The 17208-nt window shown below is 41.3% G+C and overlaps 1 protein-coding gene across 4 annotated transcripts in view; it reads left to right on the top strand.

Annotated features, from left to right (window-relative positions):
* The window catches only part of pard3bb (par-3 family cell polarity regulator beta b), a 215895-nt gene that overhangs the window by 183003 nt on the left and 15684 nt on the right, over window positions 1-17208 (top strand). For all 4 annotated transcript variants that reach the window (XM_084361221.1, XM_084361220.1, XM_084361222.1 and 1 more), the window contains exon 23: window positions 9241-9317. In XM_084361221.1, coding sequence (XP_084217347.1) covers window positions 9241-9317 — 77 coding nt within the window. The remainder of the gene's footprint in view (window positions 1-9240; window positions 9318-17208) is intronic.

The raw sequence follows: 17208 nt of genomic DNA, 5'->3' as shown, positions 1-17208 counted from the left end.
GTCTTAATTCTTAGCCCTTTATTCTAGTGCTTCGCTGACATTTCAGTAGGAGGAGGTTTGTGAATAAAGATGCGTTGTGCCTCTTTGGTGTTGTAAACAAATAAGCAAATTTGCCCATGATTATTTTATTCTTTCACTATCTTCCTCTGCCTCTCTTAACAGTTAAGAGACTTTGACTAACGTTGTCAATCACCCTCACTCTGTCAGTAGCTGTGTCTCTCAGCGGGGCCCACTGAGATTTTACAGCCCAACAGCACAAAGTGACCAAAATGGTGTATGACTGCAGAGGTTTCACTGGGGTGGTCGATCAATAGCAATGACTCAGCGATTGCTTTGCCAGGTGCTGAGATTTCTGGTTTTGAAACTTCACTTCCCAGCCCACAGCTTTGAATGTGTTTTGTAAACACACACAGTTATACCACCCACTTACAGTAGACATGTTTTCATTTTCTCAAAGACGGATCACGATGCTACAAGCAGTTGAATAACAGTGCAACATATTTTGGGATAAAAGAAGAAAAGACAAAGTGTTATTATTAGAACTGTGTTATGTCATCACTAAACTTTTCTTATTCATTCAGAGCTAGCTTACTCAGAGTATCTGATTCAGACTCACACAGGTAGGAGATGGGTCCACCTGTGCTTACAATACTAGCAACCCTAACCACCAAATGTCAACCGTCAACATATCTGTGATTTGCACAAATGTAAAATATTATATCCTGATGCCAGTATTCATTGGTAATATCCTACCATGTTGAAAGCATTGTTTTATATTTCCCCTTTTAAGAAATACATGCACTTATTTGCTTTCTGGTGGAGTTTTGAATGAGAAGATAGCTTAGCTTTGCAAAAAGACCAAAAACAGGGGGAAACAGCTAGCCTGGATCTGTCCAAACATTCCCAAGAAGCTACTGGACCACAGTTTGGGTCACACCAGCGGATATTTATATTTAGGACACCTGGTGACCAAAACTGGCTATTTTTAACGAGAAGTCAGACCATCTCTGTCTAGAAATAATGATAGGTGGAAACAGCTAGTCTGGTTCTGTCTGGAGGTAACATAATCCACCTATCTTTGTGCTGAGCTAACCAGCTGCCAGCTGTAGCTTCATATTTAACTTAAAGATATCAGAGTGGTATCAATCTTCTCATCTAACTCTGGGAATGCAAAGCTAATTTCCAAAAATGTAACTATCTGACTGGTAATCTGGAAAAGATTTTTTTATGCCAGCTACCCTGCTACGATGCAGACACACATCCAACAGATGAAGTTGACTTTGTTTGAGCAACTTTCTCTGCGTGTCTTTATAATGATGAACTATAGAAAGGCCTCATCAGAATAGCTTAATGTGTGTGCAGAGGTGAACTTGTGTGTGGATGTGAATAAGCATGTTCCTCTGAGTGAACTCTCTTTTCTTTAATGCTACTTTGTTAAGAGGGTGTAGTAATTAGCCTGAGAAAATGGATGGCTTTTCACCAGCAGCGGCAATTACTGCTTTCTATAGAATGAATGGGCGGATGGACGCACGGAGGGACGGTATATAGTATTAAATGAATGGATGGAGAGTTTTAATGGAGAGAATAAATAAAGACTGGGATGCATGTGACGGAGAGCAGGGATGAATGAATGAACGGAAGGAAGTGTGTATGGTTGGCGAGCCGTGGGGGGGGAAGGAAAGATCAAGTGTGTGAGGAAGAACAGGCTGAATGAGCTTGTTTTACCGTGTCTTTTTGTTTCTTACTGCTTGAGTGGAAGTGGATGGCATCACAACTCATTGCATGTGGTTGGAAAGGAAATGAAGGAGAAGAAATCACAAATTGAAATCTGGTACCAATAAAATAATTTTAAAAAAGACTGCTGTTAGATTTCTTTCTGGTGCTTGCCATTTAAAAAGCCGAAGCAATGCTCACTTCCCACACAGGAGACAGGTGTGATATGTGTTTCTCCCTCACTAGAGAGCAAGAAAACATATTATCATTTATCAATAGATTTAATAGATAGGATACTTGGATTTCCTTTTTGTGTGTACTGTATGTGTGCGTATGTGTATTTAAATCTCTCTCCATCCCCCTGAAATACTAAAAGCACGCCTGGGGTGAAGTAATCACAAAGAGCGGCCTTCAATATGAAGCGTTTGCAATATCCAAGTAATAACACACAGCCAGGTGTTGCTGTAATTTTCTAAAAACCTTGAGCAGTTTTGACACACAGTAACAAAACCTGAGTGAAAGCTGGAAGGCATTTCCCGAAAAAAGGACAAGTAGTAAGATGAGGGCTGATATTTAGTATTTCATTGTAAACGTGCTGCATAAACTGTATTATGAATTATTCTGTAGACAGAGTGATAGCAGCTTTGTATAACTACAGCAGGTTCTGAGGGAATAATGCTGTAAAAAGTTATTCACATCGGCGAAATGAGATTTCTGTCCACATACTTCACATTTGAAGGTCAGACATACAGTATGCTGAGCCACATTTTTAATTTTAGAACTCACCGGAGGCGTCATTGCTATTGTAAAATGCACATTATATTGTAAAAATGTAGAAGTTAAGAAAGCTCAATAAGGCCACCAGCTGAAAAGTTTTATATGAGTTTATTCAACTTTAGGGGAGCAAGAGAGAACTTTTTTCCACCAACATTGAGGTTGGTTCAGATCCCATTCTTGAACCAACATGTTTTGATTTGGAAAGACTGTGTTCCTTGACCTGAAGTGCAGACCATGACGACATCAGCGTCTGTGACATATTCTACAAGTTGGAATGAGGGGATGAAGAAGACCATGCATCTTGCACAAAATAGTCTTCTACATATTCTTATCATTAATTGTTGGTCCATGCTTGTTTTCCCATTAAAAACAAATATCACATCATATCATCATCTTGCTACTATTGTTGACGACACAACACAGTATCACAGCAGTTTGTGAAACTGTCACGAAATATAATCTACAGGATTCATGTACAGTACGTGGTCACTAATGCTGAAGGTTTTTCTGTGACTTATTATATAACTATATTTCATGCCTGCACCCCATTTCTTTGGCTGAATTAAGCACCGTATTTGTGATCCATGCTGGCGTTGCAGGTCAGGGTGGATGGCAGACGCACAAAGTCAAAGATTGTAACACCAGAATCTAGTGTTTGCATCCGGTCTGTGGTAACGGAAAGATAGTGATTTTGGTTACATGTTAAAGTCAGTACTGGAAATAGTGATGAAATTTGAACTTTTGGATTCATGTACATAGACACAAATTTTCCTTTTTGAAGTCGTGCTGGGTGTCACAACGGAAATTGACAATTCATGCCAATGTATGCAGTTTTCATATATTACGTTTCGTCACTATTTCACAAACTGCCTTGATACTGGGTTGGATGACGTGTTCCACTTAAAATTGGTGGAAACTTGGGCTGGTTCACTAAATAGCACCGAGGTTCTGAGAATCCTGAACGGAGCTGGTTTAAGAACCAGTGCCAATATCAGTATAGGATTTGCTAGTTCTGTCAACTGAATGTTTGATTGAGTTTAGTTGAGGTGTTTAGACTCAATTCCCAGCAGTTCCAGGTTTGATGTCCCAACGCTGTGTAATCACTGTAGCCTGTCCTCTACTGGTCACACTGGTCAGTTGATCAAGGTTCCTAAATATGAAGTTTGTAAGAAAGTAGATGTATGAGTCTCATTCCTAACTCGGCTAATACTAACGCTTTGGGATGTCGGCCAACCTGACCTACGATCACAAAGGGTCAGTATCCACTATCTTACAAATTGGACTTTTAATCATGGTTTGCTTTATTATTATTCTTTATTCTGCTGCTCATCTGAGACCCCTTTTATGTTACGCCTCATTGACTTTTGTTGAAGCGAGCCGTTTGTTGTTTACTTTAAAAGCAGATCATTTATAATGTCAAGTCCAAACAACTTGTAATAAGTATTTATGTCAAAGAATATAGGTTCTAACAGTGTATGACTAGAATGATCCCTCGTCTCTTCTTGCTTCTTTGCAGTCGCAAACAATCTTCTCCAGGTGGCTTTTCTCCAAAGCAGAGGCATTAGGTGTATCACAGGCAGCCGATACCACACACACACACACACACACACACAGAAATCGCAGCCACTTCTGAGCTGTGTTTTAATTGAGTCAGCCCAAAGTGCTGGCTGTGCAGAACAATATGACTGATACGGATTAAAACCAGCCTTCCCTTATTCATCGATTTCCACATGGGTGGGAGGCAGGGTGAGGGGCATGATGGAGGGATGATAGAAAGGGAGCAGAATCCTTTCCCATCGATTTAGGGAAGGAGAAAAGGACACTGGGAGTGAGGGTAGAAGACAGATGGACTGAGAGTAGAAGAAACGTATGGCAGGAGGAAGGTAGGGGATTGTTGCAAAGGGATCCATCCCCCCTCTCTCTATCGGATGTACGGAAGAAAAGAGGAAGAACAGTAGGGGGTTTAGGAAGGGGGTGAGCACTGAAAGGAACAGAAGGGACTAATAGACATTATATTGTTCCTCTTTGTCATCATTGATTATAGGAAGGGACAGGGTAGTGAAAGACAATAGGGGATGGGATGAGGGAGAGGGATGGAATTAAACTGGAGCAGAGAGAGAGTTGTAAATTCAGGGATAAGTGATGGATGGACACACGGAAAGGAGAACGATGGGTGGAGGAAGACAACAGAGAAAAAAAGGAGACCTTAAGTAAGAGTTAAAGGTTAGCGAGGGGGATTCAACGGTACTCACAGGAACCCTTTATTTCACTTAGGGAGAGCTGCTTAATGAAGGGAAAGGATGAGGTGCGGAGAGGAAGAGAGGATAAAAGCAGGAGGTGAGAAAGAGTCCGAGGAGGAGGAGGAGGGAGAGGATGAAGAAGAGCAAAGAAGGAGTTGAAGAGAGACGTGGAAGAAGGGAAGAGACACTTCACATTTTGTCTAAGTAGTCTCATCTACCAAATACACCACGTCGATCAAAATCCCTTTGAAATCCTTGAAACAGCTCGAGTGAAAAGGATGTGTGTGTGTGTGTGTCCGACCAAGTAAAACAACTGGAAGATATGCGTGTGTGTGTGTGTGTGTGTCAGTGCTGAAAGTGATGGGGTGGTCTGTTTTATGGGTAAATTGAAGGGTCTGTTGAAAGGAGAGAGATGAGCCCCTCTTACAGTGTATGTGTGTGTGTGTGTGTGTGTGTGTGTGTGTGTGTGTGTGTGTGTGTGTGTGTGTGTGTGTGTGCGCGCGCACGCTCCCTCTCCCTTCAGTATCAGTCTCTTCTGCTTGATTTCTGCGCTCTCCTCTCTGCCTCTCCTCTGCTCGCTATGCCGTGAAATGGTTTTTCACCAGACCATTACCCCAACCAGTGCACTACACTACTGCCACAGCCCTCCTTGAGCGAGAGGGAGTGTGTTTAAATGTGTGTGTGTGTGTGTGTGTGTGTGTGTGTCTGTGTGTCTGTGTGTGTGTGCGCACACCTGAGGAGAAAGAGAGAGAGAGAGAGAGAGTATACATGAGTGTGTGTACAGTAGCCCTGAAGGAGGGAGATTGTGCATGGTTTGGGAAAGATGGATTTTGTACACATGCTGGTACAGGTGTGTGCATTTAACTGTGTGTGTTTGTGTGTGAGTTTGTGTGTATGCATGCAAGGGGTGTTTGTCCCACGGAAGCTCAGCTGTCATTGTGTTTGCCCTGCTCTGTACTCCTGTCACTGCTGTGAATGCTTACTGTCTACTAACATCTTACACCTCTGTTTCTCTTCCTCTGTCTCGACACACACTAGCATATAGCTGCAGACATAAATAAACTAGGGGATCTTTAAGCTCCAGCTGAGTTGACTTTATGGATTTTGTTAGATTTTCAGCTATGACTATTTCTCTCTGTAGAGTCGTATGTACACTACTGCTCAAAAGTTTCAGGTCACCTCAAATATTCCCTCTTATGCATGAAAACTCAAACAGCATTGTTATTTCGGTCTAGATAGTGGATGTAGCTTGCAGGTCTGAAAAGTGAAGCCGATGTGGAAGTGCCTTGAACCTGTATTCTTTCTAATAGGCAGCAGTTGGCAACTCCACTGGTTGCAAAAATAAATTGGAGTGTATGTAAGCTTATGAGAAAATGACCCTTCTTCTCACTTGATTAATTACCTTGGTAAACAAGATTGTAATGGGTTTATGGTAACAATCCTTGTATGTGTTGATTTTGTAAATGACGGTCCCCTTTAGACTAAAATAGAAGATAAAGCAGGGTGTGTTTCAGGGTGTAGCTACCTTGTGATTTGATAAGTCGCTAGCATGATGTGTCTTACAGGTTCTCAATCAGTATATCCTTCACAGCTCCATCTCCTCATCCAAATACGGTTCCTCCAAAAAAACAACATGGCGACAGCTGTAATGCCAAACTTGAGGCATCAAAACAGGAGTCCACAAACAAATGTCTTACGTCACGGCTGGTCTGTGTCAGGTGCTCATTGCTCTCTGCTCTCCAGGTTTCTTGTGAATCATAAACTATCCAGTTCCTATTCCATATTGATTTTGCTACTCCTATGAATAAAACTGTAACAACAGACAGACTGTAACACACTCAGAGACTGAATCAGAAACTGTTCTTCATGAACAAACTTTCTTCTTATGAAGTAATAGTTACCATTCTTCCAACAACCTCACTATATGCCACTTTGTGTGTGGTCAGATATTGTTTGCTTTCTATACACTCCCTCACTTCTCATGCACATTCACTACACACTCATCTGTTTGTGTTTACTCAGCCTGTGGCATCACACAGTAATCTCCTCCCCCTAATCCATGTGTATGGAAACACACAAAGACATGCACACTTGAGCAGAAGAGCACCAAACCATACACTGTCTGTCAGTCTGTCATCCTTTAGGTCTGTGATTTGCTGCATTTCATAGTTTTCCTTATTGCCCACTCATCCCATAAAATAACAGAAACCAATGATCCTGTTAAAAAGTGTTGTCTGTGTAGCCTGAGATTTGTCTTATTCCTCAATGCCATAGACCTCCATTGTTGTCCAAAAATACCATGCTTGTACCAAGCACCAATTCCAATAGGGTCTATTTAAAGTAAATCCCACACACTATTGCCATAGACACTGCATCAAATATGTCTAAAATACCCACCTAAGAATGCACTATTTACTATTTACACTATTTAAGTTGTGTTTGCTGAAAACCACCATGCCATTTGTGAAAGGAAATTACTGGGTACTGTTTTTAAAAATGAGACCCATACATATTTTTTACCTGTTTTTCTAGATGTATGGCTTCATTGGCACTCAATTTTTTTGAATTTGAATTGTTGCATTGTGGGTAATGTAGGCAACAGGTTTTGAAAAGGAAGAAGTGGATTAAAGTGGGTGATATTTCTGGTTCTGCCGTATCAAATCGATCAAAACTACCTTTCACCTGCTGTCCTTCCTCCATCTCTCTCACTCCGGCCTCCCTCTTTCATTCATGACTCTTTGCTTGTTGCAGTCATCCCCCCATCTCTCACCCCTCTCTCTATCTCTCGCTCCCTCTTTTAACATCTTGTTTAAATTGTGTCGTTCGTGTCCCTTTCACCCCTCCGTTCTGTCGTCCCCGTCTTCACCCCATTCACTCCCTTGTTTTATAATTCACCTCTCATCCCTTCTCTCTCCCTGCCACTTCTCAATGGCTTCATAATATCCCCCTCCTTCTCTCTATATCTCCCTCGCCCGCTCTCTCTAACTCATTTACTTCTCATTCACTCTACCTCTCTCTCCTCCTTTCTTCTCCGTCTAATGCCTTTTCATTCTTTCGCTCCACCTCTCTATTCGAACCTAATATCCTGCTCTCTCTCTCACTCTCTCTCTCTCTACCTGAGATATTGAAGCTATAAAGACAGGTGTTCAAAAGAAAGCAGGACCAGCAAATCTGTTTTATATGCCTCCTGGCATCGTTCCTTGAATGCAGAGAGAGAAGAAAAGGCTGGGGTCTGTAATATCCAATTCTCAGCACCTTTTTGCATTGACGATATTACCTTGAGTCGAAGAGAAACGAGCTTAGTTTTCTATAAAACCTTCAACCTTTTTGTCTCCACCCATGGGACACACAAATACACTTCACCCTCTCTCCACTATGTTTCAGATTTAATGGTACTCTTTAGCTTTTTCCTTCACACATCCTACTTCTACAGGACACTGTGGCTCCAAAATATGCAGATGACATACAGTATTGTCCTGATGTCAGACAGTGTATGTGAAGAAATAGTTACGTGTAATGCAATTTTGTGCGATAGCAGCGTGCATTATCAACAGAAGCACCATTCGATGGGCTGTTTTCAGAGACTCAGCATTACGCAGACCCTGAAGATACTTTACAATGCTGCAACGCTCAATCACCTGAATCATATCTTGCTCTCTCACCCCACATTATGTTAAAATGAGTCTCATTTACACTATTCGGTGTGTCATACAGAGAAAATGGCTTGTATGTGTGTCTCTGTGTCAGCACGTGTGTGTGTGTGTGTGTGTTTGTGGAGCTTGTTGTCGTTTGGGGTTTAGTCGGCTTCTTTAAGGAGCGCCACAGCGGCTGGAATCTCCCCGCTGAATAGACCGGGATAATCTCCAAGAGAGGGAGCGTGTGTGTGTGTGTGTGTGTGTGTGTGTGTGTGTGTGTGTGTGTGCGTGTGTGTGAGTGAGAGAGAGAGGGGGTGTGTAGAAAGGGGAATAAGTAGAGGAAGAGAAAAACTGCGATGTGAGGGTGAGAGAGAGAACCAGTGAGATGAAGAGTAAGAGAGGAAGCAGGAGAGATTGAACTGTCAGCAGCTCGACTTAATCTTTTTTTTTTTTTTTGCTCAAGATGGAGATGAGACTTGACTCTGTCTGTGTGTGTGTGTGTCTGTGCGTGTGTGTGTGTGTGTGTGTGTGTGTGTGTGTGTGTGTGTGTGTGTGTGTGTGTGTGTGTGTATGAGAGGGACGACTCCATCCTGTTTTGAAGTAACCTAATCTAGGATGGAGACCCTGTCCATCCCCCCCAGAAAAAACCCTCAGAAGACGGAAACTCTAAATCCCTAATAACTAGCCTTTGTCAGTCCTAAATTACCCCTGTATCACAAACACACAGAGAAACACACTCACGGACACACATGCAAGGAGCACGAGGGGCTTATGGGTGCACACTGCACATGCTCAGGCTCACAGTTTTGCAGTTTATTAGTAATTGAGGCAGGAAAATAGAGGCTATAAACTAACCAGTTGTCTCTCTCCACCAGATGCCAGGCAGAGGGACAGATCATCGGATGGCACCACGTTACGAAGAGGTGGAGCGTCAGTATGCCTCCTTGCCAAGGTACTGCCTCTTCTCCTTGTCCTTGTGTGAGGAGATCTGAAAAGTAAATGTTTCACCGCAGGAATCACTGCTCTCCGCTCTTTTCAATCCTTTTCTCTTTGAAGCCTCTAATTAGTCTGTATGTCTTTGCGAGTGTCTCTGGAGGCCTCGGTCTCAGCCAGGAAACTCACCTTATCCTCTCCCTGGGGATCACACACTCAGACAGGGGTTGAAAACTGATCCCTGACTCCTCAATCTGCTCCCCCACCAAAACTTACTTTGGCTCACGTGCATCAGAATTTGGCATGAGTGTTTTTTTTGGTGTTAATTTATTTTACTACTTACTTTTATTACAGCTGCAAGTTGTAAGTGAACATGTTTGCACCTTTAACAGATAAACAGTTAGAGATAGTGCTTGAAATTCATACTTCTCGACAAATAAACCTCTTTGTGGAAATATTTAACGAAAGTATTCATTGAACATTTACTTGTGGGTCATGTTCATTTGAGAGATTTATGAGACAAAGATTGTTTAGTTAATACATCTTTATGTACTTTCACTCCTGTCAACCATCGCTTATAATTGAATACATTGTGATCTCGTTGATCTGCTCTGTACATGCGACATCTATTGCACGTCTGTCCGTCCTGGGAGAGGGATCCCTCCTCTGTGGCTCTCCCTGAGGTTTCTTCCGCATTTTTTTCCCTGCTAAAAGGGCCTTTTTTTGGGGGCAAGTTTTTCCTCACTCGAATCGAGGGTCGAAGGACAGAGGGTGTTGTCTCTGTACAGATTGTAAAGCCCTCTGAGGCAAACTGTGATGTGTGAATTTGGGCTATACAAATAAAATTTGATTTGATTTGATTTGATTTGAGTTAATAGCTGTGGTTCCATCAATGTATTTTAATACACATTTTAAAGTATTGCATGAGGAGAGGTTGAAGGAAACAGCAAAAAGTGCATAACATTTAACTCATGTGACAGATTAGCTGTTTCCGTTTTGAGAGGAGACAAAGAAAAAGAGGGAAAAGACAGTTTTACAGTTTTTCACCATCAATTTCAATCAGACTAAGCATTATCCCTGTGTTTTTTATTTTTTGTCTACCTATTCTACCAGTTAAAAAACCAGAAGGCAGGAGAGCAGAGGACACAGCAGAGAGACAGATCTTGTCAGACTTGACAGCCAAGCAGAAAACTTAGCTCTTAGACTATCTCTGTGCGGCATGCGTTAGCCTATGCCCGGTACATTTTGTTGCGTGGCTCCCCGAATAGCATGAAATACCACTGACATTAGCCAACACGAGAACAGTAACAGCTTCTTGAGCGTACTAATCAAATCTCGAAGGATTCTTCCCATTAAGTTCTTGTGATTTGTTTCATGATGTAACCAGACAAATATTCAGCTCCTTAGCTGTTTAAAAGATTGTTTAATTTGTGTGTGAAACCACAGCTGTTCCCTCACTATTAAAAACATCTCAATGTGAAATGCAGTCGAAGACATACTATATTCTCCAACCATCATCAGTCACTCCCGGTCTTTCAGCATCTCATTTTTCATTTGCAACCTTTCGACTTTCACTGCCTGAGAGGCCTCAACTTTAATTCCCTTCTCTTTCTTCACTCTTTCACTGCCTTCACATCTCCATATTTTTTCCTTCTCCTGAACTCTTCTTTCTTAATTCCTTCCTCTTCTCCACAGTCCTTTATATTCTCTGCCATTTTTTCCTGCATTATTTTCTGAAGATGAGTAGTACTGTGGTAATGTACTTAAGTAAAGCCCCTCAAAATGCCTGATGTCACTGTACCGTCAACTCCTCGTGTACCTAAAAATAAGACGTAATCGAGTGGAAATAGAAGTGTAAACTTTAACGGGAAAAGCTCAGAGTAGTTGTTACTAGCTTTTTCTCACCTCGTTTTATTTTGCCTCTAAGAACCGACACCTCGGCAGACTAACAAGCCAACAACAAATGTTTGTTTGTGTGCGTATGTGAGAGGGAGAGAGAGTGAGCAAGCCTGTGAGTGGACCGAAAGACAGAAGTTAAGAACGTTAGAGAGTTTATAGCCAGGTTCCCACCCCTGTTAAAACGGTGAGGGACGGCTATTTCACACCTCTTTCGTGTGTGTGTGTGTGTGTGTGTGTGTGTGTGTGTGTGTGTGTGTGTGTGTGTGTGTGTGTGTGTGTGTGTGTGTGTGTGTGTGTGTGTGTGTGTGTGTGTGTGTGTGTGTGTGTGCGAGAAAGAGGGGGAGAGAGAGTGTCTGTGTGTGGGTGATGACTTTGGCAGATGGGAGCGAGAACAGTGATGATAGTTTTGAGGTCTGGCTGTGGTATCTGAAAAGCCTTGGGAAATTGGACACACACACACTCGCCTGCAGTACACCCTGTCTCTGTTTCCACTTTCAGACATGCACTGTAATCCGAAAAATGCTGTGCCAATTTTACATGTAGGCCTCGTGTTTGAAAAGGACCCCAGTGATTTTTCCATAAAAGTCGCTCTGACAGTCGGCTGCTTACAACCTGGTAACAGTTCTGAAACATTTTTCTACACGGCTGAGGTGGGATTTAAAACGGTCACTCTGCCAATACTGCACCTTTCTTACAATTTCTTTGTGTTTTTTTTAAATAGGACATCGTACTTATAGGTAAGAGATAAGAATATACAGACAATAACACCTGAAACAGTGGTTAACATGTTTAACTGTTGGATTTGTACAGATTTTTAGTTGCTTTTTTGTTATTGTTTGTCTTTTAGATGTGTTTGCATGCATGTATGAAAGTGTGTTGTGCAGGTGAGTTGATAAACAAATTGAACAAATATAAGTTGAAAAAGAAGATAAAGTACATACAGTTGCAATAAAAGTAATGACAACTTTGGTTTTGCAGTGATCCAGTGCAGCTAGGGTGGAGGCATCCAGGAAGGACTAGCATCATCCACCCTCTTTACCTGTTTTGCCTTTTTTTTAACATTGGATGTTTTGGCATGATACTTCAAATGCTCTAGAGCCTGGGTCACTAATAGGCAGACCACGATCCAGGTCTGGATCCAGATGCCATCCCATCCTGATCCGGACTTATAACCAAGAAATGATTGTGATTTATTCAATTTTGATGAAGCTTTACTCTTTTTAGCAAACACCACTTTTCTATCCAGGTAAAGCTGTTTATCCAATCAAACCTGCGCATTTGGACAAGCATGACATTTCTAAAAATGAAGCACTTTATTTTAAAAGGCACATTTTCCAAAAGCTCTGTTATGTTTTAGTTTTATTTTAAAACATATGACAAAAAAACATTTGACAATATTCTTTGCGTGTACTTTATTTGACAGTTTTTGGTATACATACCTTGACTACAGACCTTGATATAGCTACTAGGCAAATTAAATATACTGTTAAAGCACTGAATTCCAATGCAAGGTGACATGATGTTCTGGACTTCTGCCTGAGGAAATGTTCTCACACTGGACCTCTTTGAATGTTATAAAAATACGACTGCTGTAGACTTTAAGCAGCAGATTTTTCAGTGTTACACAAACTAAAAGTTTTAATGTAAAAATAGCTGGATGTTGATCTGTCCTCTAAATTGAACAACTATGTAACGCCTTGTGTCGCACCGTCTCGTGTGGCTGATGCCAAATATTTTGCGAGCGTTGCTGTTCTAACTATCTAACAAGCGAGTAAACAATAAACACACAAATGTGAAAGCCAGAAAGCTGTTACTAAATAGGTAGATTAACCAAGAAATGTTTTCCTCCCTCCTTCTGTATTTACTTATGTTCCTCGTCTGCATCTCTGTCTGCACATTTCTCCTGCTGTCAATTAACTCAAGAGATATATCAGCGTCCAGAGAGTCAGAGCTCATGTTTGGAAACCACAACCCGACTGTTGACCTTATCAAAACATGTTATTTTGCCACTGGTCTAGAAATAGCTTGCAGGCTGCGTGTATCTAGTGTCCGCATGCCTGTATACCTGTATGTATGTGTGGGAGGGACCATGTGTGTGTATGTGCACCAGTGTGTTTGTGAGTCTGTGTTTATATTATTCTGAGCGAGTCCAAAAATAGCTGTAGGGTCGCTTAGTCAGGTACTGTACGTTTGACTCAAAGTCAGTTAACAGGAGTGCTGGGTGTGCTGTCTGTGTGTGTGTGTGTGTGTGTGTGTGTGTGTGTGTGTGTGTGTGTGTGTGTGTGTGTGTGTGTGTGTGTGTGTGTGTGTGTGTGCGTGTGCGTGTGCGTGTGCATCACTGCGAGACAAGATTTTGATGGCTCTAAAATTAAAACATGACCCAGCAGTGGATGATGTTTCCCTGCCTAAAGCGCAAACATACCGAACAAACTGTCAGCAAATATCACTGGATGAAATACACGGGAGTCTGTTGAGGGAATATTTTAGATTTTGCAGCTGCATAAAAGTGTTTTGCCGAGTGTTTGACATCGTTATTAGACACAGTAATTAAACCTGGTGTTAAATGTTGCAACCGTTTTATTATACAAACGTTTACTTGTTGAATAATCCTGTAATAATGTGATAAACAAGTTTGATACAGCTTGTGACCCACTCAAACATTCAATTTTTCACTTGCTCATGCTCCATGGTGTATCACCCTGGCTCAAAATAGTCTTAACTCTCCTACTCTTTTAAAAGTATTTTTTCCTGAAGAGCTCAGAGTTGGAAAGGGAACATTGTCACACAGAAAAAGAAAGAGGGGAGGACGCAACAGCGCATGTCCATTCACTTCATATCCCCCAAGGTCTCGTCTCACAGCCATTTTCTTGAAATTACCTCTCCATCCTCTTCACCCCCCGTCCTCCACACCTCACCTTGTCTCTGTATTTCACCACTTTCCTGTACCTCTCCCCTTCCATCTCACTTTTCTCTCAGTGGGGTTATTATACTGAAACAAGGGACCCCTGTTGAGAGCATATGTCCCTATACCTCTATACCCATGTGAGTTTGAATTTTAAACATAGGAGGGCATTTGTTGAGGACTATGGCTTATTTTATGAAATGAGTGTCAAGAGATTGACTGAGACAAAGACAGACAGAAGTGTGACATTAAGCAAACAATCCTGCCTGGAATAAAACCTGGAAGGTTATGGTTAAAGGTGCTATTTGTAAGAAAAGTTGATTTCGCGGTTTGGTGTTTTCCAACCCGTCAAAAGCTGGTCGTCGACGAGTTGGGAATGAGATTTTCAAAAATCTACTTTTCTTACAAATAGCACCTTTATGGCCTCAGAATGAGGCTATATCATGGTACACAAGATATACCTTTCATAAACACTTTAAAAATGCTAAGACTAGGCAACAAAATCAAGTATCATATCATATTTTTGCCCAAATACCTTAAACTCAATAATGCAACCACTTTTGTAGGCGATTGGTCCTTTTGCAGAATATTAACCACTGTTGTGGGTAGAATAATCAGATTACTTTTTTGTTGGAATGAAAGTAATATGTTAGTTACGTTTTGAAATATATTATCCTTTCTTGTAAGAATTTCTCCATGTTGCCACAAAAAAACAAAATAAGAAAATATCTGAGGCATTCACACTGTTTCTGTTTCTCCCTTACTTCTTACTATGCAGCCGCCTGCAGATGTGTGAGTGCAGTTGTGTTGTATCAGTGCGCAGGTGTTACTCAGCTGGCAAGATGACCAGAGCAGAGAAGGCAAGCTCTGGTTTCCTGTAGGCTATACAAGCCCATGGTCTTATATTCTCAGAGGCAGCTGCTTAAACTGTACGTCCTGGTTAGGTTTGCTGTCTGATCGTTGGTAGCCAAAAAGCTGCACAGCTGCTACCTCTCAGATACTCTCAACATCTCTTTACTTTTATGTACTTCAAATAATTCAGCCTTTTTGATTGCAGTTGAATTAAAAAAAAATGTTTATGTCGTATGAACGTGTCAGGCTATATGCGCCCTGTACCCACTTAATTTTATGTTTTCTGATCAAACATAAAATATTGATAAAGAGCTGTGAATGGGGAAATTGCATCCGTTATTCCTGTTATTATAAGCCTGCAAAATTACAGATTATGATTTCTAGAATATGGTATATTCAGCGTCTGTAGGGTCAGTAAATTTAAAGGAAGACCTGCATACTCTGGGGTTTTTCATTTTTGGTAACGCAAAAGCACTCTGAAGAGTCACTTTCCCAGCAGGTAATGTTGTACTGTAACATAACAAGTTACATTTTAATAGCAGTAGTCTTGTAATGAAAAAGTATCGCTACCTGACACTGACAATCAGATTTCTGATAAATAATCATCAGTAATGTCGATAAAGTAACTAAGTGGCTAACGGCAAGTATAAGATCAAGTATTAGAACAAGTAATAAGTCTGGTAGGTTCAGAAAATGACATCAGTTTACTGTAATGCAGCCTTTAAAACCAGGAAAAGACACCCTAATGCTTGAGGATATCCAAAATCTCAGACAATATTAAGTATAGTCTCATATGACAATAAAAATATTATATTACCCAGCCCAAGTTAAATGTTGTCCTACACCAAACCAATTTTGTGTTAATGTTTCAACTTGAGTGAATGCATGCATCTAAACAACTTCATGTATTCGTATGCATTCGCCCATGTAATACGTTATGCACCTGTGTAATTGTGTGCATGTGTGTGTGAGTGAGTTTCGGTCATTCTGAGGTCAGTAGATGGCTATCAGAGAGTGTGTATGGTCAACATTAGCAGGTTGCGCCCCTACCATGTGTGCACCATTAATGCCCCATTTACATACTCTTTGTTTTCTCTTGCTCTCCCTCTGACACACACACACACACACACACACACACACACACACACACACTGTCTCCTATATGATTCATTAAATGTATTTAAAAGAACAAAAGGAAATGCCAAAAGAAAAGGAAGGAACCTCTATAACCTAAAGAATAAGACGCAATAACCACAATAACAAATAATGAAAATCCATAAACTCACAAACTGAACCTCCTCTGTGTGTTTCCTTGCTGTTTGTGTGGCACCACTTTACTCTGTGAGCCCAAATTTCTTTTGATGACTGTTTTTGAAAGCATCAGTCCTGTGAATATGAGTTTCAAAGCAGATAGGACAGGACTGGAGTCAACCTTGATTAAAAACATGATTTTGCTCCCCGGGGAAGTTTTGTTGATAACAGCGATCAGTTGTCTGAAACACAGCCTTGACCCAATTGGATTAGCCAAACACCCTCTCCCATTTGTCCTTGTTATTACTCTTATTAGATTAAAAGAGCCAATCGGAATTGCTGTGCAGGTTTCTAGGAAGGCTGTCACTTCCTCATTGTAATGATAATTGGATGATTAGTAATTAGAAAAGGCAGATGTTGTGCTCTGTGTCTTGCGCTCTGTCTCTGTGGGTCTCTTTTAGTTGTATATCTTCATTAAATTCTCTCCACTTTGTTCCATTTTTCTCTCTTTTAGCCTCTCTCCTTCCTTTCTCATTCTCTCTGAACTTGGGGTGAAAAGGACATTGTTGAATATTGTGTCAGTCTGCTGAGAAGGGAAATGAATGAGAATGCCTCTCATTTCTCTTTCTTTCTCTCTCTCCCTCTATCTCTCTCTTGAGAAGACCTCCCAACCAGGCCCGAGGGTTTCCCAGACCACTTTACAACTGCTGCACAATCCGCCCCATTGTCCACTTGTTATCCTGTGTCTCTGCACTCGAGTCTCTGCTTGTTTGTTAGCCATGTAGGGGCTCCCAAGAAAGACCAGCCCCCCTCCTCCTCTTTCTTTCTCTCTTTTTCCTCTCTTGACCCTATCTTGTTCCTAGCTTCTAGTATTTCTGATGTGTTCACCCGTTGCTGCTTTAAAGAGTTCTGGTCACAGCTTTGATCTTGATCGTGGACCCCAAAAAGTTGGGTTACAAACGATAATGTGTTGCAGAACCAGTGGGCTCCTGCTTGACAAGAGCAT

This window comes from Pagrus pagrus, assembly GCF_965226575.1.
Source record: "Pagrus pagrus genome assembly, chromosome: 9".
NCBI lineage: Eukaryota > Metazoa > Chordata > Actinopteri > Spariformes > Sparidae > Pagrus > Pagrus pagrus.
The sequence above is the reverse complement of the archived record's forward strand: the minus strand, read 5'-3'. Positions and strand labels throughout refer to the sequence as shown.